Source organism: Macrobrachium nipponense, chromosome 29 (genome assembly GCF_015104395.2).
Source record: "Macrobrachium nipponense isolate FS-2020 chromosome 29, ASM1510439v2, whole genome shotgun sequence".
In the NCBI taxonomy this organism is placed as follows: Eukaryota; Metazoa; Arthropoda; class Malacostraca; order Decapoda; family Palaemonidae; genus Macrobrachium; species Macrobrachium nipponense.
The window spans coordinates 20,174,466-20,199,669 of record NC_061092.1 but is presented as its reverse complement, the minus strand read 5'-3'; the positions used below and the strand labels follow the sequence as shown (position 1 = coordinate 20,199,669).

General features: G+C 36.5%; 1 protein-coding gene and 1 long non-coding RNA gene across 5 annotated transcripts in view; one reads left to right on the top strand and one right to left on the bottom strand.

Moving 5' to 3' along the window:
- The window catches only part of LOC135206178 (uncharacterized), a 469,022-nt gene extending 444,660 nt beyond the window's left edge, over positions 1-24,362 (top strand). Inside the window, exon 4 of the long non-coding RNA XR_010312693.1 lies at positions 24,266-24,362. This is a non-coding gene — a long non-coding RNA (uncharacterized LOC135206178). The remainder of the gene's footprint in view (positions 1-24,265) is intronic.
- Positions 2-25,204, bottom strand: part of LOC135206172 (RNA/RNP complex-1-interacting phosphatase-like) — a 309,494-nt gene continuing 284,291 nt past the window's right edge. For 3 of the 4 annotated variants that reach the window (XM_064237469.1, XM_064237467.1, XM_064237468.1), the window contains exons 7-9: positions 21,662-21,708; positions 21,037-21,214; positions 2-1,191 (exon numbers count right to left, since the gene is read on the bottom strand). In XM_064237469.1, the coding sequence (XP_064093539.1) occupies positions 558-1,191; positions 21,037-21,214; positions 21,662-21,708 (859 nt within the window). In that variant the 3' untranslated portion in view covers positions 2-557. Of the gene's footprint in view, positions 1,192-18,088; positions 18,244-21,036; positions 21,215-21,661; positions 21,709-25,204 lie in introns of all 4 variants that reach the window. The other variant, XM_064237470.1, reaches the window with a different exon arrangement.

The following is a 25,204-nucleotide window of genomic DNA, read 5'->3' as shown; positions in this document are numbered from 1 at the left end:
CTTTAGAAAAATTTATATTTCTGAAACATTTTATACAAAGTCCACATTTCATTGTATATTAAGTGTCAGTATATAAAATATCTTGAACAAAGGAATTTGTCTGCATAGTGAGCAGATATATTGAAACCAAGAGATGAATATATTTTCAAGTGATGAAAACCTACATTTCACAATACAAGTCCAATACTACATATTGTTATATGTCACAAAGATTAATTTTGTCAAAGTAAAAAGAGAAATTAATATTAAGTAATAAGTGTAAGAAAGAAAATGTAAGAAAGTAAGTTCGGGAAGAATGTTCATAACAACAAGCTACTAAAGGTCCCCTAATGAGGGATGTTCTATTGCACCAAACACTTAAGGTTTCTCTTTAAGAATATTAAAAACGTATGCCAAAACCCCTAATATCAAAACATTGGAAAACGCTGAAAATTATATATATTGGATGTACCAAACAAATACATATTTAACCAAAAATATAGTTTGGTGCATCATATAGTTAAAAAAATTTATTATAACACTGGACCAATGCAGAATTAGTTTCTGCAATAGAAGAATTATTTTCTGCGATAGCTACGTGCTCTAGGGCTGAAGGTTTTGGAGTTTTCTGGACTAAAAGTATTGCTTCTACGCCAGCTGGTAACAACTGCTGCAGGGCTGAAAGTGTTGGAGTCTCCTGGGCTGAATACATTGCTGGAGGGTCCAGGGCTTAATGGGTTTTGCCTAGATCCATGAGCTGTCGGAGTACTACGCTTGTTGTTAGGGGTATCATCATTGAAATCTAATCTCTCCCTCTCCCTCTTGGGGGGCGTCGCATATTGCCTTGGCCCCTGATACTGCCTCGGCCTCCCTCGTGTACTGTTGTTTTCCCAGCGGACATTCCTTGACCTAGGCGAGTTTCTGTGCGGTCCCAACCCCGACCCCTGCTGTTGGTAAAAGTTGAAGTCATATTGTGGAGCTGCCCTTCCTTGGTAGTAGGAGTCATAGTATCGTTGCCCTCCAAATGGGGAGGTTTGGACCTTGTGCCTTGGATTTTCCGACGACAACCTCCGATAGCTTTGCCTTGGGGTCCTGCTGCTTCTATTATACTGCCAGTGCTGCTGCTCATAGTCTCTACGTTCTGTGTGGGGGGTACGTGGCCACTTTCTTGCTGGTCCAGTGGGCCAAGAGTCATCATTGTCATCTTCGCCGCTGTAAAAGAAGAAACAGCAATTCATTACTGTAAACAAGTTATAAGACCATGGATTAATAAAATAAGAAGAGAGACATTTCTCAAGATTTTACAACTTAGGAATTTACTTTCACTACATTAATATATGAATAAAATTCCTTAGAAGGGGACCTTGAATTTTAAATTTCTCACAAACAGTAATTATTAAGCTATCATTTATTTTGCTATAATGCCAGTGAAATGTAGTTTAAATTTCTCTTTTTAAGCTCCATCAATCACATGGGATTGGGAGGATAGAACCTCACCTCTATAGGTAAGGCAGCCTCTGTAGGGTAATTCACAACTCCATCAGATTAAGTTATGGGTACTTACTCTTACAGTTCCACACAATACCCTTGATGTGTATTTGTGAGTCTGTGTAATGAACTACAATTAACTACTGTTGAAAGCTCCCTGTCCAAATAAACTGCCAAACTACAATTAACTACTGTTGAAAGCACCCTGTCCAAATAAACTGCCATTGCCAATAAGGTGGAGCAATTCTGTCTTACTGAATAGTACACATCTAAATATTCCTGAGAGTTCCATCACCAGAAAAAAATTTCTGAAATATGGATTTTTCTTGTGTATTCACACCACAGGCTTCAATATATGGAATACCCTAGAATGCAAATTGTTAGTTTTTTGGTGAAGGTGGTGGCAAGAGGGGGGGGGGGTAGGCACCCTTCACACTTGCCACTTCACTCTTTACATATACCTAGGAAAAATAAAAATTGCATAAAAAATTGATTTTTTTCCTACAAGGATACAGCCATCAACTTTCATATATGGAGACTTAACTCATAAGAAGGGAGTAGTGCCTGTAAGAAAAAGAGCTGTATTCCGCCCTAATGTGCCATTGACCCACTTGCTTATGTAAGCAAGTGATGCTATGTTTACATAACCTCCTTGAGGGGAGAAAAAAAAAGTGAGAACACTAAGGAAACAATGAATAAGGAAGAAAATTTTAAGAGAACCATGGGAGTTGTCAAGTCAGTGGGCAGCTGGCTATTACCAAGTAATGGTTTCAGAAAACGAGAAAAGATGCTTTTACATCTATATTTTATATGATTCTAGCATAGCATGTACTTTGAAATGTACCAAGCTGAGAAGTGATGCATTCTACTGGGACTCTAGCCACACAACTTGAGCAGCCACTACCAGTCCCAAAGAGAATGCATTCAGCAACATCTGGGGTGGGGACCCTTCAGGTGGAAAGAAGTAAAAGTAGTCTGACTATGCCAGACTCCCACTCTCATATCTGAAACATTGACTTATAAAAGGTGTGGACTTAAGCTTAAAGGGAGGCTAGACTCCTCAAGAGAGGAATTGTAGGCCTCTTTAAGCTAGACTCCTCAAGAGAGGAATTGTAGGCCTGCTTGATAATCTTAAAAAGCCAAAAGGAAACGGTCTTCCTAAACACCTCTTCCTTGCACCTACCTGTACTAATGAAAAGTCTCCTTCAGTCCAGCCTGCAGAAGTAGGTCCTTTTCAGTAGTACTTAAGAAGATGGACTGGGCACAACAGCATCTCATCTGGGTCTCCACAAATTAAATTACCAGGAGAAAGGCTTGAAAATCTCACAAACCTCTCATCTGAAACTAACGGGGGTATAAGAATTGCCTGTAAACTCTGCGATGAAAGGTAAAGAGTGCCAGACGAAATATGACAAGCTATGCAGCTCTCTGAAAAAGTTTTTGGTGTTAAGTTGCAGTTTAAGGAAAGTTACAAAAGCCATAAAAGAAGCTGAAAGTCTTTGTAAGACTAATACATCCCACTCTTGAAGGTGGACAGATCCAACTCCTGTTTGATAACTTGAAATAAGACTGAGAGATAAGCCTTTCCCTGCAGAAACTAAGAAGTGATTTTCTTGGGAATGGTAGATGAAGGAATCTGTGGTCTGTTTAACAGATAGACAGACGAGTATGTACAACACCAATCAAAGGGGGCACATTCCTTGTTACGTTTATGTGAAGCAAGAATGGCGGTACCAAGAAATCTCTCTCAGGATATGCTGGATAACCTCCACCTGTGAAGCTGGGCCATAGAGGCAACTCTCTTGGCACCTTGACCTAAAATGGTAGCAGATCTGTGTATCATTTAGCATATGGCCAAATGAGGAACAACCAGTCATCTGAAGATCCAAGGTTACGAACTCTTGATTCTCAGGTATGTTGGAATAAATTCGCAATTGCTACCCATGGATCTGGGCCACAGATCTGGAGACATTTTGTTCACTCTAGGTGCAAACAGTTCAGTCATCGGGATACCTGTTACTTGAACTTCTCTTTGCTACCCCGTATTTCTGACTTCAGCAATTGAGCTGACCCACTAAATACTCAATCTGCCCAGAATGTATGACATAATTTTTCTGGCTTGGCATAGTGCCCACCTGTGAATCTCCAAAACAAACTGGCAACTAAGAAGTTGCTCTTCAACATCGTTTCTTGAATGCTTGTAATGCTAATCAGAACATTATGTGCAGATGCAGTGTGCATTCCTTCCATATATCTGAAATGAACACTCCTACATAAACAGAAGCTTCTCCTGAAGGGGGAGAGCTCAGCAGAACTCCCAGTAGTTGTCTGTCATCTAGCCACCATCATGCAGGTCTTCTCTTATTTCCCAACTAGGGGCACAAGTTGGCAAGAAGAAGCCTATAAGAACCAATGCTATTTCGTTTGCCACTGAAGCAACACCTTGGGAGTGGCAGGCAGTACCACAATGTGTTTATCTTCGTTAGTAAAACTAAGTAGGTTGTGATTGCTGTGATAAGAGCTGTGCCTTTACCTCTTCGAAACTTTCATGAGATCCTCTGGGATGGCTCTTACTGCTACTGTGTCTAGGACCATACCCATACCCTTTACCTGCTGCTTGCAGGAGGTCAGACTTCTACCTACTGAACATGATCTCTACATTAAGACAAAAAGATCTCAGATCAACACTAAAAAGCCACTCCTTCCCAAAGAAAGCATCCCTTGAATAACCCAGAGCTAACCAATCATCCAGGTACCAAAGAAAACAACAACCCTTCAAAGGATACTGCACAGCTGAACAGGAAGTCCCAAGAGTCAATCCGATGAAGCTCACTAGTGGCCTCTACCTTTCCTCTTAGGACACCTGGTGAGAAAACAGGGAAAAAGACACTTTCTCCTTTGAAGAAGCAAATTTGCTCACTGGAGCAAGGGCCCTATACCAACAACCTCTGTATGCCTCTTCATAGTCCAAGCCAGCAATTCCCAACCAGGGTTCTGCGGAACTCTGGGGTTCCTCATTTCATCATCAGGTGTTCCGCAAAAAGTCTTGACATAAATATGTATTACAAATGACGCTGTTCTGAATTTACAAAGCTCAAATCGCAATGGTAGATATTAGATATGAGAGAGAGAGAGAGAGAGAGAGGTTACTGAAGATATGAAAAATTTGTTACAGGGGTTCCTTGAAGGTATAAAGGTTGGCACATGCAGCAACAACACTACTTTCCAAGGCAATGGCCTTTACAATGTTGCGGGAGGTTGCTCATCAATTAACCCTTAAACGGCGAGCCGCTACTTCCCAAAGTGTGTCTCATATGCCAGCGGCGTTTGAGAGTTAGCGCCAAAGCGGAAAAAAAGTTAAAAAAAAAAATTACAGCACGCTTAGTTTTTTAAGATTAAGAGTTCATTTTTGGTTCCTTTTTTTGTCATTGCCTGGAGTATAGTATGCAACCATCAGAAATGAAAAAAAATCATTATCATATATATAAATATTGGAATATATGACAGCGAGAAAAAAAAATTTCACATATATTGTATACAAATCGTGCTGTGAGTAAAACGGTTAAAGCTAATGAGTTAATTTTTTTCGTTGTATTATACACTAAATTGCGATGATTTTGGTATATAACAAATTGTAAAACGATCAAAGCAACACAGAAAATATTATTACAAAATTATGTATGAATTCGTAACGCATGGACGTAAAAAGTTTCTTTAAAAAATTCACCATAAATTGAAATACTGTGCTGGAGACTTCCCGTTTGTTGCAAAATGAAGGTAATTGATTGAATATTACTAGACTTTAAGTGTTTTAGCTTACAATTGCACTTTTCGACAATTTTGGTAGAGTTAAAGTTGACCGAAGGTCGAATTTTTTCTATTTATCGTGATTTATATGAAAATATTTCAAAACTGACAAAAGCTACAACCATGAGTTATTTTTTTGTTGTATCCTACATGAAATTGCGCACATTTTCATACATAAAACTTTATGTAACGGCTAATATAAAATGATACAAACATTACGACAAACTGACAAAAGAATTTCTGAGATTATTGGCCGAGTTACCGGGTGTGGACGTAAGGAAAAAGTGTTTTTCAAAAGTTCACCATAAATCGAAATATTATGCTAGAGACTTCCAATTTGTTGCAAAATGAAGGTAAATGATAGAATATTACTAGAATATATGAGTTTTAGCTAACAATTGCGAGTCTAAGTTGACCGAAGGTTGAAATTTTGGCTCTTAACGTGATATGAAAATATTTCAAAACTGATAAAAGCTACAACCATCGGTTGTTTTTTGTTGTATTCTACATGAAATTGCGCATATCTCTATATATAAAATTATGTAACAGCTAATTAAAAACGGTGCAAAAATTACGACAAAGTGACGAAAGAATTTCTGAGATTTTCGGCAGTTACCACACGCGGACGTAAGGAAAAAGTGTTTTTCAAAAATTCACCATAAATCGAAATATTGTGCTAGAGACTTCCAATTTGTTGCAAAATGAAGGTAAATGATTGAATATTACTAGAATGTAAGAGTTTTATCTTACAATTGCGTTTTTCGACCATTTCGGTTAAGTCAAAATTAACCAAAGGTTGAAATTTTTGCACATCGTGATTTTTATGAAAATATTTCAAAACTGGTAGAAGCTGCAACCATGAGTTATTTTTAGTTGTATTCTACATGAAATTGCACACATTTTCATATGTAAAACTTTATGTAACGGCTAATATAAAACGGTACAAACATTACGACAAACTGACGAAAGAATTTCGGAGATTTTCGGCCGAGTTACCACGCGGACGTAGTGTTTTTTAAAAATTCTCCATAAATCAAAATATTGTGCTAGTGACTTTCAATCATTTGTAAATGATTGAATATTACTAGAATACAAGAGTTTTAGTTTACAATTGCGTTTTTCGACCATTTCGGTTGAGTCAAAGTTGACTGAAGGTTGAAATTTTGGCACTTATCGTAATTTATATGAAAATATCTCAAAATTGATAAAAGCTACAACCATGGGTTGTTTTTGGTTGTATTCCACATGAAATTGCACACATTTTCATATATAAAACTGTGCAAAAATTACGACAAAGTGACGAAAAAATTTCTGAGAGGCGCTGCTGGTGCTTTTTAGTGCGAGAAGAAAGAAATTCGCACATGCGTGCCTGGGTAACGCTTGTAAACGGAACAACAGCATGATCCGTGAACTCCCAGCATCCCTCAAGGCGCATGATTTAAAATTTTTTGCAAACTAGGCCTATAACTATTTTTCCGCGAATATTTAAAAAAAACTTTATGTAGTCCACATACATTACGTCCGATTAGTACCCGACAGACAATTTTAGTCGATGTATAATACGTCCAATAGGCGTTTAAGGGCCTAACAGACTCATGCCTCCAAGGCAAGAGGCCTCTGAACCTTACAACATGCAAAATTCTGTTCTTGTCACATCAGGAGAACTGCAGAGGAGGGAGTTTGCTTGATCTGCTGTAGGCAAGCAAACTCTTGGACCTGCATATTATGTGTTTCCCTCCCAATAAACCACCACAAGCTGAGGGTAGTTTTATTGACTATTGTGGTTACCTCCCCGGGGTTATTTCACTCACAAGTGAGCAAAATAACCTCCTGAAAACACAGCACTAACTTCGCCTAATAAGGTTACAAAAAGGATCTCCAGGGAAGAGAACACCACACCAGACTTCCACTACAGCTCTTGTCTACCACCAGACAAACTTCTTGAAAGAGAAGGCAGACAGGTTCATAGTCCAATTGGGATTCAATATTTGACCCTGGCACTCCCTGGCTCCAAAATCTAGTTGCAACTGACCTTGGGGAGGTGTAAGAAGTTGCACCACCTATATCTCTCTTCTCATGCCTGTGCAGCAAAGATATCAACAGGGATCTTTGTCTGTGATCTCTCCTTAGACAGTGTTTGGACCACAAGCCATCAGTGAAAGTAAGCAAGGAGAGCACTGGTCCCCAAAAGGATGAGTAAATGGGAGGTATCCTGCTGCTCATCCATGCATAGGGTAGGAACAATGCACAGTATGGAGAGAGTACAGGTTACACAAGTCCATCCATTTCCAAATAAAAAATTGCAATTAGTTCTCAGACCTGGGCTGGGGGGGGAGTAAAGGGGTTGTTCACACAAGTCCATCCATTTCCAAATCAAAAATTTAAATTAGTCCTCAGACCTGGGCTGGGAGAAGCAAAAGGGGTTGTGCAATGTCCAGTGGGAGGGCCAGGGGGCAGTTCTCACTTCCACCAAGTGGTAAATTGTCACCCCAGCTTTAAGAAAAAGGCAATTGAGGGAAGTCCACCTCTGCCCCCACCCCCCACCCCCTCTACACAAAAGGGGTATCCAGGGACAGAGAGGAGGAAAATGACAATGAACTAGATTACAGTTAGTGAGAGCACTTTCTCCTTATATCTAGCTTGTACGACTTCTTAATTGTCTTGCATGCTGCTGAGGTGATTAAGACTGCTTAACAACAAGAATCATCTGGGGGATCACCTGTACCAGCGCCTCAGTGGCGTTGTCTGTATGGTGTTGGCGTGCCACCTCAATGGCTGCGAGTTCGATTCTCGGACATAAGACTTTGAGGGGTGAGAGATGTGTATTCCTGGCGATAGTTCACTCTTGGCATGGTTCGGAAGTCACATAAAGCCATTGGTGAATTTCACCAATGTAAAAAATACCATACAAACAAACAAACAACCACCTGTAACAAACAAGAAAGATACAGGTATCGCAGAAGCAGATACATTCCTTCTTCCTGCTAGCGAGTCATTTTTTTAAGATGCCATCAGGGAAGATATCCGTATTGTTGTACTCAATAAGAGGCACTGTTCTCTTCCTTCTGCATTAATTCAAGGTGTCTTTTCTGGTCTAGCTGTCCTCTGGGCTATCCCAAATACGTAACGGAGTTGTAAATAAACTCAGTTATACTCTCATCATCTATTGCTTCATGTTGGAAATAAAGAGCTTACCCAGCTGACGCCTTTGTCCTGGAACTCTACCCAGCTGATTCCTTTGTCCTGGAATTCTACTCGTCTATATTCTAACCCCTTTTTTGCTGAGCTATACTCGGTAACAACTCAAATCTTGTATAGGAAATTCTGCTTTTAATACCCCAGACTTGTGTTTTTAGACTGAAACAATGCTGGTATGTAATTTTCTTGTGTTGAGCTGGTTTGAATCACAGTGATTCTGCTTCTCTAGGTCCCAGTTAGTCATACAGTGATCCTAATTTCTAAGTCCCAGTTAGTCATAGTACTTAGATTTGACTTCACCATTAATTGTCCTTTATATTTCCACAAATCCAGCCTATCTCAGATATAGCAATCTCCATCACTTTAGTTTGGTCAAATTTATGAAAAATTCATTTTCACAAGATAAACTTGTGTCCAACCAAACATCCATCTGTGCCCCTCTTTTGACTGTTTTTGGTGTATACTCAACATGAGGGCAGGTCATAGCTTTCATTCTACTACATCCCCTGTAGTCTCTCTTCCTTCTAGTCCGGCCCGTCGTTTTCATTGTGCCATGTATTATTACCTCATGGAGTAGTAGTAATAAATTAATTTATAGTTCTATACATGGTGGGAATACAGAGCTTCTTGCCCAGCTGATTCTTTTGTGCTGGAAAAACAACCCTTTACATTCAAACTCCTCCTTTGCTAAACAATGCAAAAGCATCCTAATTTTTCTCATGTAGCCCATTCTGCTCTTGATTCCCAAGATTGTCTCTTCAGACTGGCACCCAGGTAGAGAAATGTAATGCTTTAATTATATTAACTAGTTTCCTTTTTCAAAGTCTCTGCTGTCCATTATTTCTTGGAATCCAACCTATCTTGATTACTGGAGCAATTATAGTATTTTCTGTCACTTTACTTTGGCAGTATCACTACATGATGTGGTTACACACACTACCTCAAGATGAATTAAATTTTACAATTAAAAATGGCAGTGAAGTATCACTTTCATGACTACTTTACATTTAGAAATTATGCCAAATTATTTGGTGTGGATGTTTGCAAAGGAAATGGCTATTACCTACAAAATGACAGAACATTAAACTATCAGACCAATTGTAACAGGTCCTAACCCTTCTCAATAGGTGATTCGTATTAGGCCACTCTACCTGTAGATGCACTACACTTTTACTACATATCAGTTTTTTCAAACTGCACATGCCTTGTTTGTCCGATGTTAAAAACAATTTAACCACCAAATGCCATCATTCAACGTCAATAAATGATCATGATGTTCATTGTAAAATCACAATGCTGCATGCCAAAATTATACATTTATGGAAGTCACCAGATTACCCACTGTAGCAGACAATACATACCACAATAAATGTAAAACAAACCCCTCTCCCCTAAGAAAGCTTGCATAAGGATTGGAAAGGTGCACAAATATCAGTAGGTAAATTATTAATGATAGACATTTTTAGAGGTCCATAACAAAACAAACTTACAAGTGTTGGCGAGGTACCAAAATACTACTAAATGAATTACTGGCAAAAATTTTTGTAAACTCATGATAAAACAGACTGGTAAGAGCTGGAAAGGTGCTAAAATACTACTGGGTGAGTTATCATTGCGAGATTATTTTTGAAATCCATAATAAAGTAAAATACAAGACTGGAAAGTTGCCAATCTGCCACTGGGTAATTAATTACTTGTAAGTAATAATTTAAGCCAATAACAAAGCAAAATTATAAGAGTTGGAATAGTATCAAAACATTATGGGTGAATTTTCACCAAATTATATTTTAAGTCTGGGAAAAACTAATAAAGGCTTTGATTAATTATAAAAAAAAATTATGAATTTAAAATTAGGTGAGTATCCTAAATACAAGAGGAGTGGATATAACAAATTTAAGCTTACACAACACACTTATGAATTCAAACGGTGTGAATAATTTAAAGGTTGTCACACTCCACATTTGCCAACAAAATTGAAGCAACAGTTTCCTTACATCTTCGGACACCAATCTTTCAATAACGGGTCATCTGGCAACTCTAGGAATGGAGGACAGGCCTTCAGACTTGTCGTGATTGTTGCTTGTTTAATTTCGATAACTTAAAATAATCAAGATTCTACAAGTTCTAGAATCACTGATACCAGAATACAAAAACGGTTACTACATAAATCGTTCAAATTTTTTTGTAGTGACTGCTCTGCGAGAAATATCAATAATTCCTCTGCAAAATTTACAGAGTAACCTTTCTCATTACTGATGTAATGACATCGAAATGAAATGCAATGCATTGATAATAGGAAACACCATCTTTTCACATGAGAGATAAAATGTTTAAAATTTGGGCTATGGCCAAGTAAAATCATGAGAAACAATAGAGAAATAAGTACAGTATTACGACTGGTAGAGAGAGAGAGGAGAGTGATGAGTTGGTTCACTAATTCTTGGGATAGCAGTTGGTAAGGGCAGCCAAGAACGTGCTTTACCATACTGCATTAACTTTTAAGTGACCATGGTATTCAATTTTATTTCTTAAGAAAAATTAAACTCTAGTTAATTTTGATTCTATATTTACTGTAACATTCAAAACTTATTCGAAATGTACTGCACAGACAATAAAAGTTTATTTACTGCGAAAAGAAAAGAAAAATCTAGTATATTAAGATTTCCTTTAGCTTCTTGACCATTTATATAGTTGTGTTAGCCATACGTGTGGACCATCTCTGTTTTTCGAGTTGAAAGACAACATTAACCTTGATAAATATTTACTTTTTTTATAACATTAGCTTCGTAAACAGGAAACATTGCTATTTCAATGGGAAAGACAATAAGAAATAAACTGGAAATACCTCACATTTAGAGGGCTCTAGTGAAAAGTATCCATGAAAACATAGTCATTTATACAGTAAAGCCAGAGACCTATACACAACCAATTTTCGTACATACTCTGGTTTCTTTTATCCATAAAATCATCACCAAGATCAACACTACTTACCAACAAACATGTGGAACCTCTTAATTAAATCTCCTAATAAACGTTCCTTATCTTCGAATTCCATATAACTAATCATTTACACAAGCTGGCCTAGGTGACTAGAATCAAATTAATTGTTGGTGATTACATTATTATTATTATTATTTTTTTTTTTTTTTTTTTTTTTTTTGCTTTTTTCAGTATTTTAAGTTTTATTTATACACCATGTTGGGTTAAATCAGGATAAATTGGGGAAATAAAATGAGATACGGATTTATTGCACGAAAATTATATGACAAATGATTATTCGAAACATAATAGTGTATTTGTAAGGTATTTCTTTTGTACCAAAGGTCATTTTTCTGACATCACAATTCAGCTTAGGTTATGTGTTGAAGCCGAGATTTTTTCATGAATTGTAATGCTAAGGTCACATTCACATATCAACGCACGCACGCCCATGCATGAGCGGAAATGGTAGTTGGCAACAGCTTACGCCAGTAAACCGTAAATGTTCCGTAAAACATACGGAAAATAGTGGACGTACGGTGACGGGTCATTCGAGCGCTAAGCTCCGCCCACTGGAGCGCCATTGCCCACTCCAGTTTTGAAATGTTCAAAAGTCGTGGGTGGTCACGACTAATGTCACCTGACGTAGCTCCAGGCATTGCACATGGGACCCACGGTGACTGTTGCGGGGTAGGCGCTGGAGTCACCAGTATTGTTCGCCGCCACGAAGCACGTGGGCCTCCTAATTGCGCTGTAGCCTACGGAGAAACCAATTCACACATTGACAACACTGTACGACGTGACAACGCTGCAGTGTGGTATAAAAGGTCAGGTCGGTGCCCTTAGGTCAGCTGTTGTTTCTGTCTCTGAGACCAGCAGTCTCCTCCAAGTACTCTCCACAACGCCCTTCAAGATGCCAAACCTCACAAAACGACCAAGGAAGGACCCATCAACGTCACATCTTTTTGCAGGACCTTCTTTCGGCCCGGAGAAGACTCCTACAGCCACTCTAGAAGACACTCAGGACGAGGGAAATGTCATCTCCCACCTACAGGAGTCAGAGCTGGATGAGATACAGTGTGATGACAGCGACACAGAAACTCTCCATGAAGCTCCCCCATTGACGACAGACAGAATTTTCCCTTGATCGAGACGGAGGACAACCAAGACGTGAAGGACGACGTGCCACCGGGGCATAAGAATAACCTCTATATCATCCTGTCTGAGAAAAATGAGGGGCTGGTGGGTGAGTGGCTTGAGCACGAGGCCCAATTCATATACAACAAGGGGATGGCTGCCTACAAGGACAAAGCCAAGGTGGGAAAGGCCTTTGATGACAAGGGCAAGTCACTTAGGCCACCAATGACTAGCAACGAGCTCCGGGTGTGGTTCATGTCCTTCAGGAGCCGCTTCGGACGCCTCACCGCTGAGAAGAGTGGCCAAGGGGCGAGCAGACAACCGACGGACCGGGAGAAGTGGATATTGAACATATTCCACTTCCTCAAGTCCCACATTGTCCGTCTGAAGAAACCCAAGATGTTGGGACTACCAATGGTATGTATTTTATGTCTGACTTAATTTTTTTTATATGTTGAGATACAATATTTTACAGTACATGCAGAATTTCATCAAAGTGAATGTACAACCTTGATTTTCAGAAGTGCAATGTTTTTACATTCTCTCATACATGTTCCATCACTTTACAGTCTGCTCTGTTTACAGGCCAGCCCTTTTGTACCCTACGGTCCCACAACTGGGGGGCGTGGTACCGACGTGAAGTTGACGTACATAGAAAGTTACTTTTGCGGCGCAATTTACGGTGCTGGCTTTACGTCTGTCAGCCCGTGTCCTGTTTACCAGCTGTTCAAGGTCATTTCTCCACGATGATGCCCACGATCCACATACGTGGGCATACGCCGTTATGATACGTGAATGTGTGATCCCAGCATAATCGTTTATTTAAAGCAAAACTGTATCGCTTTTAACTTTTGAGGTTTCTTTTAGATGGTTTCTCCAAATCATCATTTGTCTGACTCAATATTTCATGCAAGAAATATCTTATTTCTCAAAATTATCCCAATTAAACCTGGCATGGTGTACAATTACAGTATTGTATATACTGCATCACTTTACAAAATATATCGTTCGGATCGTTATTCTGTTTTATTTTACATCCAATAATTAGTTTGAGAATTTTTTTATAACATGAAAATTAGAATCTATTAGCACAAGTAAAGCATAAAACTAAATGGAAAAACTTTGTTTTATGCAGGTTTTTAAGTATTTAGTCCGAACCATTATGAAATATTTCATTATGTTTAGATAGGCAAAGGCCTACCAAACGTGTTAACAGATTATCATCTGTATAAAAATTGTCAGGTAATGCAAATAATACGCGAGTGAAGGTAGTTTGGCTTATCTAATATAATCAGGTTATCATTTGTTGAAAGATCTTTCTGTTAAAAGAAAAAAAATGTTATTTCAAGTTAGCAAATGAATATAAAAAATATATACTTTATAAATTTCTTAAATTATATTAAATACATTTTGCTTGAGCGATAGGTGGTGAAATGCATTGAAGCGCGAGGTTCGGCTGGCATCCCTGGAACACCAAGTTTTGAGGAGACTGGTGTTGATGCACAATATCTTGTATATCTGCCAATTTCCTTTTTAATATCATAAAAAATGTCAAATTGACAGAGTATTTTTTTATAAATATGAAGGAGAATTCAGATATACCAGGGAAGGAAACTGGAAATATATATTTTTTTTTATCTTTTCATAAATGGTTTAATTCAAGTCACATAGGCCTAGAATGATCGAAACTGTAACGACGTGTGTGAACGGAATGATCAGTGCTATAGGGAGCTACAATAAAAATCAGGATGTGAATAGCATTCATAAACTGAAACTGGCTTGAAACTACACTCTTACTAATGGGATAAACATAATTTACTGTTATTTTTCTTTAATTTTGTTCGAGAGAATGCACTGATTTATCTTTAGTAGATGATGTTTCTTATATTCTAAAGCATTTGTTGAATTTCTATTAGTTGATATTTTTCTACTAGATGAATTTTTTTAATGTTACACTTGAACCTCTTGCTCTTTATCAATATTATCTACCACCCATTACGGATATTAATTTATATATGACATTCATTTCTCAAGGAGTGACTAATTCAGTCCTCAGCCATACGGTTTCAGATTTAAGCTATTCAACACTGAAATTATCAATTATATATTTGGCATAAGGCTGTTAAAGAACACTTTGTTGGTTATAAAAATTCATAACACACAAATACTTATAAGCAAAATCATACTGCAAATTATAAGATACTCCGCCTTTCACAGACCAGGCAAGGACCATTAGGCCTTGCCAAACATTTAATTTTTGGTATATTTTGATTATGATGTATATATACAAAATATAAAAAATAGTTTTGTTTTTAATGCTGTATACGCAAAACTTATAGGTCGACAATTTTGAGTGCAAAAATAAAACCCTCTTCGGACCGAAAAAATTATTGGCTTACAACAAAATAATAATGCCACAATTATTAAAAAAATAAACGCACTAAAGAATGAAACTAAAATTATTCAGCTTGCCTGCCATAAAATACATTAGCGAGTGACTCAGTTTTTTTGTTTTACTTAGCCAGTCGTGTGCTGGAAAAGGATCTTGCTCTAGGGCAACCTGTAACCAATTAACAGGAACTTAGTCTGTCACCATAGCACAATACTTCCATATGCATACGTTTATACCTATTGTCCGAAAGATTAACCCTCTTACGCCGACTGGACATATTTTACGTCGACATTTTTTGTCTCCCGTGTGCCGACTGGACGTATTTTACGTCGACTTACAAAAGTTTTTTTTTTAAATTCGCGGAAAAATACTTATAGGCCTACCAGCCTAAAACTTTTGAATCACGCGCCTTGGGGGATGCTGGGAGTTCACGGATCAAGGTATTGTTTTGTTTACAATCGTTACGCAGGTGCGCAAGTGCGAATTTCTTTATTGCCGCACTAAAAAGTATCTGTGACACATCTCAGAAATTATTTCGTCACTTTGACATAATTTTTGTACCATTGTAAATTAGCCGTTACATGAAGTATTATATATGAAAATGTGCGCATTTTTATGTAAAATACAATAATAAAATACTCATGATTGTAGCTTTTATCAGTTTTGAGATATTTTCATATAAATAACGATAATTGCCAAAATTTCAACCTTCGGTCAACTTTGACTCTACCGAAATGGTCGAAAAACGCAATTGTAAGCTAAAACTCTTATATTTTAGTAATATTCAATCATTTACCTTAATTTTGCAACTAATTGGAAGTCTCTAGCACAATATTTCGATTTATGGTGCATTTATGAAAAAACTTTTCCTTACGTCCGCACGGTAACTCTTCCGAAAAAAATCATACATGCGATTGTGGTAATGTTTGCACCATTTTAAAATTAGCTGTTATATAAAGTTTTATATATGGAAATGTGCGCAATTTCATGCACAATACAACTAAAAACAACCCATGGTTGTAGCTTTTATCAATTTTGATATATTTTCATATAAATAACGATAATTGCCAAAATTTCAACCTTCGGTCAACTTTGACTCTACCGAAATGGTCGAAAAACGCAATTGTAAGCTAAAACGCTTATATTCTAGTAATATTCAAGCATTTACTTTCATTTTGCAACAAATTGGAAGTCTCTAGCACAATATTTCGATTTATGGTGAATTTATGAAAAAAATAACATTTTCTTTACGTCCGCGTGGTAACTCTTCTGAAAAAATCATACGTGCGATTGTGGTAATGTTTGCGCCATTTTAAATTAGCCGTTACATAAAGTTTTATATATGAAAATGTGCGCAATTTCATGTAGAATACAACAATAAATAATTGAAGGTTGTAGCTTTTCTCATTTTTGAAATATTTGCATATAAATCACGATAAATAGAAAAAAAACCACGTTCGGTCAACTTTGACTCTACCGAAATGGTCGAAAAAACGCAATTGTAAGCTAAACAAAACTCTTACAGTCTAGTAATATTCAGTCATTTATCTTCATCTTGAAACAAATTCGAAGTCTCTAGCAAAATATTTAGATTTATGGTGAATTTAAAAAAAAATCTTTCCTTCCCTCTGCGCACGGATTCTCCGCCACAAATCTCCGAAATGCGTACGTCCCATTCTCGGAATATTTGCTCCATTTCATATTAGGCATTTCATAGAGTTTTATATATGAAAATGTGCGCAATTTCATGTAGAATAAAACGAAAAATATTTGAAGGTTGTAGCTTTTCTTATTTCCGAAATAATTGCATATAAAAAATATATATATATATAAAAAAATTCGACATTTGGTCAACTTTAACTCGTCAGATATGGTCGAAAACTGCAATTGTAAGCTAATACTCTTACAGTATAGTAATATTCAATCATTTGTCTTCATTTTGAAAGAAATTGGAAGTCTCTAGGACAATATTTAGATTTATGGTGAATTTTTGAAAAAAATATTTGTTTACGTCCGGGCGTTACGAATTCATGCATTATTTTGTGATAATATTTTCTCTGTGTTGCTTTTATCGTTTTACAAGGTGTTATATACCAAAATGATTGCAATTTAGTGTACATTACAACGAAAAAAAGTAACTTGTTACCTTTGACCGTTTTGCGCACCGTGCGATTTGAATACAATTATATTTGAAATTTCGTTTTTGCGCTATCATATATCGCATTATTTATATATGATAATGATAATTTTTTTCATTTCTGATGGTTGCATACTAAACTTCAGCCAATGACAAAAAAAAGTAGCCAAAAATGAACTCTTAATCTTGAAAACTAAGCGCACTGTGAATTTTTGAAAAAAATATTTTTTCCGCTTCCGCGCTCACTCTGAAACACCTCCGGCACACAGGAGACACTTTTATTTTTACCGCTTCGGCGTAAGAGGGTTAAGGCAACTGATGCAATACTTTATAATGCGACTGTTCAAAAGTAATTTAAAAATGGTAATATATACATAATCTTTAAAAAATCAGTAATGGGTATATACAATCCACAGCAATGTTAGTCAGTAGAGCACTCTAGATTTTTATGAATGAATCCATCTGAGAAATTCCAATTACTTTGAAAAAGAATGAATCCATCTGAGAAATTCCAATTACTTTGAAAAAGAAACAGAGTTATCAAGTATCTGAACATTTAATTCTTACAAATTTTAAACATGTACAACTAGCATTGTGTAATCATATATTTTATAGGAAAATGAGCAAGACTATGCTTTTATACTGGATTCACAAAAAGAAAACTGTTGCTTAACTATTGTTGGCTTTTATACTGGATTCACAAAAAATATCAGCAACTTCACTTCGCATTAATAGTTATTGATTTTGCTTTTATTAAAACATTTTAAAAAGTTAGCGTGCTTTACTTTTTGTTTGTAAGAAGAAGTGTAATTTTATGGACATATACTTTTGGTAAAATTGGAAACTTACTAGTCTGTTGAATGGATTTAGCGTAGAACAAACTAAAACGAGCCACCACATGCAATACAAGACTTTCTCAAATCACTATCCAAAACATATAAGCAGCTATAATGTCTATGAAATAATGTTACCTAGAGCACCCGAATTGTAAACACCCTTGAAGCCTGACTTTGGATAAGCACCCTTTCTGTCATCCCAAACTTTGGTATTACTGTCCAAAATTGCTGGGCCCTTTGGAAGGGCCCCCGGCCTGTATAGGCCCCCTTTACTCCCTTTTGGTGGGCTACTGAAAAGACAACCAAATGTTAGGACACTATTTCAATTACCTTTATGCATCATCAGTGTACTGTATACTAAACCGACCTTGATTTAGAAGAAAGAAAATACTATTTACTATTATCCATGTACTGATACAACAGCTTTAAATTATGATTACTGTATTGTCCAGTGCGATGGAAGGACATGAATGGCGGGTAAGCTGTTTGGGAGGTTTTGTTTGAAACCACACACCAAAATAATTGTTGTTACTCATTTACAGCGTATAATTCGTGAAAACTAAAAGCTTTAGGAAATAATACCATATAAGTATATGTGCAAAACCTGCCATTGATGATCTCAACAGATCGTAGTCGCCAACCACGTACTTCCAATAAAAATTAACACTTGAGCAAAATATCACTCGTGCACACACAAACACAGGCTAATTACAATCCCCACTCATAAACAACATTCCTTACCAAGGTCTAGTGCTGCCCTCTGCCCTTTTAACAAACTTTAAACAACTGTCTCATTAAATATGGATTACTATGAGATTCACAGCCGGTGTCCCGTTGTTTTTCCGGAATAAAATTTTATCCACGTACCTGCCAAAGATGACACTTTGTCACAGGGTATCTCACATCCCTACCTAAGTTTTAACTGTATTCTGTATTACGAAAGTTGCATAATTCTGGTAATTATACAAGTAACGCCGACTTCTTGTAGACATCGCCAGCAAACTCAGAGGAATGTCTTTCGATGGATAAGTGGCTGTTCGTGAAAAGTCTCAACCTCTGACAACACTGAAATACAACCAATACTCCTTGTTTACACTTTGTAGTAGTGGTGGTTGTAGTATATAGAATTTATGCCATGAGGTCGAGTGCTAGATCCCTTGAAGAAAAGGGTTTCCACAAGTAATCCGAGAAATTACTTTCTATCATTTCTCCATTGAAAAATTATATAATTAAAAATCAATTAACAAAGTGAAGAAAACTTGGGCATTCGTCATTAACTCCTTTGATACTTTTCCTAATATGACAGTGACGATCATTGTAATAAATAGACCGCAAGTTATATATTACTCAATCAACAATTATTGCTTTATAGAGCTTATATAATTATCTTTCTGCACCTTATGGAAGTCAACAAATGACGAAAACTTGGTAGCCTTGGATGTCCGGGTGTGCTCCTTACCCAAAAAAGGGCCCGATTATTAATTTACCTGTTCAATGTTACGTAGGGTTTGCCACAGTGGGCTTCCTCACTTGTAAACAATTGTGCAAGTCGAATCACGAAAGCTGTCCTGCAACCACGGGGACAATGACTTAACATAGCCGCCATTCTTGAAGCCTTGACAAGGTACGAATATTCATTCAGAATTTTCGAGACAGCTGTTTATCGTCATCACCTTGTGGGAGGAGTCGGGACGTCCTATGTTTACGTCATGTTTAACTTTGAACCCATACATGAGTGTGTTCTGCCACTGGCTTCGGCTGGTTTATTTTACTTATGAAAATACTTTATTCAAATATAAGTAATTACTCATATGAAAATACTTTTTTCTAATATAAGTAATAAAGAATGCTGCCGAAAATTAGGTAGGGATGCAAAGTATACCATGGCTAAATAATATCTTTGTCAAATGCACAGAAAAAAAGTTATTCCGGAAAAACACCGGGGCAGGGCTCTGAATCTCATAGTACGTCTTTAATGATAAAGGTAAACCACGACTAACCCAATATAGACCTAAAATGACCCTTTAGTTAATTGATGCACATATCAATCAATCAGCTTCATATCTGAAATGTGCACCTATCAAGAAGAGCTGAGACGAAGGTATCTTGCGACTCAGTCTTCGAAATATGCTGGAACTTGCACTTGTGTGTGTGTTCATACGTAATACAAACCTTCCACTTTAGTTGAATATGTACTTTGTAACAACATTTATATCTAAGCTCCACATCTGTCTTCTCTTGACACCTAAGCTCATTGTATTAACCCTCACTTACTTTCTTTTTCATACAGTTCCCACGGATGTATAAATTCAATAATTATTCTCGAGCTGTAACTGGAATCGAACCATGATGGGTACTTGACAAAAATCACGATGATGTTACCAATGGAATGACATCTGTTTAGAAACCCCTTGATTCATCGAGAAATTGTTAATAAACATGGCCTTCGATATAAAATAGTCTGAATAAAGATTGTCATGTAAAATTTGCACAGACACGGGAGCAGAAAATTGATAAAATCAATGTCTTCACCAGTACCTAATTACGGACGATGGCTGAAAACCGGATAAATTCACTGCCGGAATCAATTTGAGGGAAGCACGGACTGTAATAAGACCTAAACTAACTTAGAATTATTTTCGTTTAACCTGGTAACCAGATATAGCTTCAATTACCTTTTTATTTTTACATTTAATCCCCCACGGGTTCTCCTTTTTTTCCACTCTACTGTAAACAATATATACGAATATATATATATATATATATATATATACATACACACACACACACATGATATTATATCACACACATATATATATATATATATATATATATATATATATATATATCTATATATATAATACAACACCCAGGCACACACATTATATATATAATCTATATATATATATATATATATATATATATATATATATATATATATAAACACACACCACACATAACACACACTACACATATATATAGATATATAATATTTTATATTATATTATATTGAGATTAGAGAGAATCAGTTAATATACTGTAACAATACAGAAGTCAAGTCAACGAACACATGAGAAACTTACCGGATAGCATCAAAATTTCTCTTGGCACGACGTTGATTACCAGTAGGCGTTTTTACTTCTTTGGCCGATTCATTTTCGCTGTCGGAGGAAACCGCTGGTTCCTGCTGCCACTTTAACTGGCGAAGATGACACAAGTACTCTTCCCTCTCTTGGTCATGCCCCCTTGCACTGTTGAAATCTGCAATACAGTGATAATCACATGCATTGACATTAAAATTTCACAAATACACTTCGCTTTCGCTTATACTACTATATTTCACAGGTAAAATAATTTGCAGTTGTTAACGTCAGTTCACCAAAGGCAATTTTTTTTTTTACTTGCAATCCCAACAAAAATCGATTCATTTCAATTTCCTAATTATTCTATTTTGAGAATCTTAATTTAGTAAAACAATGAACTTTCTACACACACACACACACACACAACACACACACACACACACACACACATATATATATATATATATGGGATAAAACTTCCAATTTAGTAAAACAATGAACTTTCTACACACACACACACACACACACACACACACACACACATATATATAATATATATATATATATATATATATATATATATATATATATATAGGGATAAAACTTCCAAATCTGCAAATTTTACCTGATATAGCCTGGTCCGGTGGTACACCTAAATGCTCTATCATGTACCTGAAACAAGAATAAAAATAAAACTGAGTTTTGAGATATGAACTCACAACGAAAGACAAACAGAACATCCCATTCCTGGTAAAACTAATAATGTACCAGATAACAACCCGACCACCCAGTGGCTAAAACGAAATTATAATGAGACAACAATGACAAGTTTCCTTAAAAATAAGACATGAAAGCTCGTTGGGCCAGAGTTCACGTAGACAGGCCTGAAACTCTTGGCCAACACGGCTTAAACGCTGCAGCTGGGTGATTTATTGCAAGCCAATTTGAATAGGAATTAGAGACCCTTGACTGCTGACGGTTGGGGAGCGAACTGAAAGTGTGTTAGAGCGTTAAATTTGGAGAGATATCGAAGTTTCGTTTGTACACTTCCCAGAGTTATCTTATTAACGAAAACTCTAAAGTTCATTCTACACCTGTTTTGCATACTGGTCAATATACGGGACAAAATTAATTACAATGTGTTTGTGCAAAACAATATTTCACGTGTGTGGTCTCACTTCAATGTACATCTCTCTCTCGGCATTATGCACTGAAGGAATTCGATACAGTTTCAAACCAGGAGCTGTTAAAATAAAGGCAGAGTATCTACGAAACCTAATCAACCCCTCACCATATTGACATAAACGGGCAACTGCCCACGATGCAAGTTACTAACATACAAAGGTGTAGGACGCCGAGTGACCTCGGCCCCAGTGCATGATGGACTTTGGTTCATAACACCAAACATTCATACTTCCTATCTAGGACATTCCCTCGCACATCAAGTATCACAATTTGATATTAACCCCCCCCCCTAGATCATACACTTCTGTTCCTTTATTATTATTAATATATAATAATACGTGACAGATGAAAACTAACACAATGACAATGACTCTCTAGTTGCCAAGAATTTGCTGATGAGTATAACTGATACTGATAATTAATTAAGCCATAAGTGACCACAAAAGACATTGTGGAATCCAGCTATTTGACATACTTAATAAACACCACTGAAGATATGTTAGGGTCACACTTAATTGAACGCACCTATTGGTAAAATTGAACGATCCACAAACTTTAATATTGTAAATGTATGAAGTAAATTCCATAATATTACAGAGTATCTCATAAACATAATGTATTGTATATGTATACTTAAAGTAATAATCAATAAAGCCGTGTAAGGCACTACTGCAGTTAAAACAGTACTTTCGGTATCTGCCAATTGCATCAAGTGCCAGTTAATGCACTCATTATCCTAGTCACGCAAGTACAACGAGAAAGAGTGTCTTTTATTTTCAAGGATGATCCACCACAACGAAAATTATGCTCTTTTTACGCGTGTAAGTTACGACTACATCAACAATTTAAAACGTGTTACAAGATAACAAATCAATGTAAAAACCTTCATTCCACTATATGACAAATCTGTATCCTTTACACTGGAATTGGCAACACAGAAAAACAAGTGTTTTGCTTATCAAGTGGGCCCAAAATTAACCTTCTTCGAAGAACAACCAGCAAAGTTATACTAGTATTGTAGAAAAAAAGGGGACAACTGGTGAGAATCCCGATACTTTGTTTCATAAATGGCACTCTGTCATAACTAAGAATAATTTCAGTTTTAATGAAAATAGTAGTTAGCCATCATTTAAAAATGAGCACAGCTGACTCCACGCAAAAATTGCCTAAAGCTATTTTGACCAAAGGGCGCAGGACGTATTTTGAGAGTTCTAAGTCAAATTCTTTTCAACAGAAAACTTATATTTTAACATTTTGTCCCAGCCATATTCATAACCGGCTAAAGTCATTCTTACAAAATAATCGTCGATCGAGGACACAGAGCCACTTTGGACACGTGACCAGATAGCCCTTTCCCACAAAACCACGCGGTAAAGGAATCCAAAGGTACAATTATGCCAGGTGGCATGATAAGATGTTACTATTCCTATCAGCTAGACTGATAACATCCTCTTTCCCACCGAAGCAGTCTTAGCCTTTATACAGATTCACAAATAACGAATTCTCTGCATATGTTCGACATAAGCGCGAGCACGTTTTCTATTACTATTATAAATCATTTCACCTAATCATAACTAGCTAGCATGTAAGTGTGAATAATTGCCCAAAGAAATTTTTACAATGTAAATCATGCAAATATTACATTTAAAGAAGTTAAAGGTAATTCCGATAACAAAAATGCCAATTTGACAGATGGGAATAGCACTAATATTAACAAACAAAGGAAGGACGTGCGTAATGGAGAGAGAGAGAGAGAGAGAGAGAGAGAGAGAGAGAGAGAGAGAGAAGAGAGAGAGAGAGAGAGAGAGAGAGAGAGAGAGAGAGAGAGAGAGAGAGAGAGAGACTTTGCTAGCTAAAAGGCCCTATAAAATTACAGTTTGATGTTTAATTCACTTGTGTGTATTTTTCTGTGGTGTTCTTCCCAGTTTCACTGATCCTAAATTATAAGAAAGTTCATAAATAAATAAATGGTCAAAAATATGTCTTCACGTATCATACGCTTATTAGCGGTAAGAATTAATTTGAATATTATATTTAATTGCAGATGGATACCGTGGCACTCATGAGGAAGATAGGTGAAAATACTAAACCATCGATGCTCTGAATTTAACAAGAAACCATTAATAAATCAAATCTAAAGCAAATTGTGTATATTTTTACCTTCATCGCTGAATCCCGAATAACCGTAAATTTGGAATTTAAAACCTAAATATAAATGAGTATGATTAGGTAAAGCCGTACTTTAAGAGTATTTACGCAAGCTTAGGAAACAATCGAGCGAAATGGTTGTACTTACGAAACTAGAGCAGATTACACTAAAGAAAATTATGCGGTTAAGGGGAAATGTAGACCTAGGTTTATAAAAAATGACATTACGGAGGTAAATCTAAATACTGTACCTGAAATTTTGAAATAAGTGGATTGTGCAAAGTATTAATTGAACGGTTTTATGGACTAGTCCGTAACCTTAATGTGACCCAGTTATTTACTCTGGACTAGGTTCATGTTTATCAGATTCGTTATGGTCGCAGCATAAGATGATTGGTATTAGGAGAAAGGAAGTTTGTGATATGGTTCAACAACTGTATTTCTTAAAACCGACTCGAACCATGTTGTATTTTTATGACAATCTACGACAACCAAAGAGTTCTAACGAATGTTGAAGAAAAATAAATCAACGTTCTTAAATCTAGAGAATTAATATAGCGGAAAATCTAATTAATTTCAAAACAACATTGCCTAAATAATTAACTCAAACACAAGTCTGTCTCTTAGCCTAGAAAAAAAAACTAATAATGAAAGACATATAAGTAGTGTGAATTTCAGTACGGGACATAATAAAATCGTACTCCTCCCTCATTCTCGAGTTGTCTTTATATTAAGAAAATCAGACTTGAGTTTAATAACATTCAATACAGCCTGCATACAAAATATTGCGTTTCTCATTTTTTACATGACTTGCTCTCAGAAACGAATAAGCAGA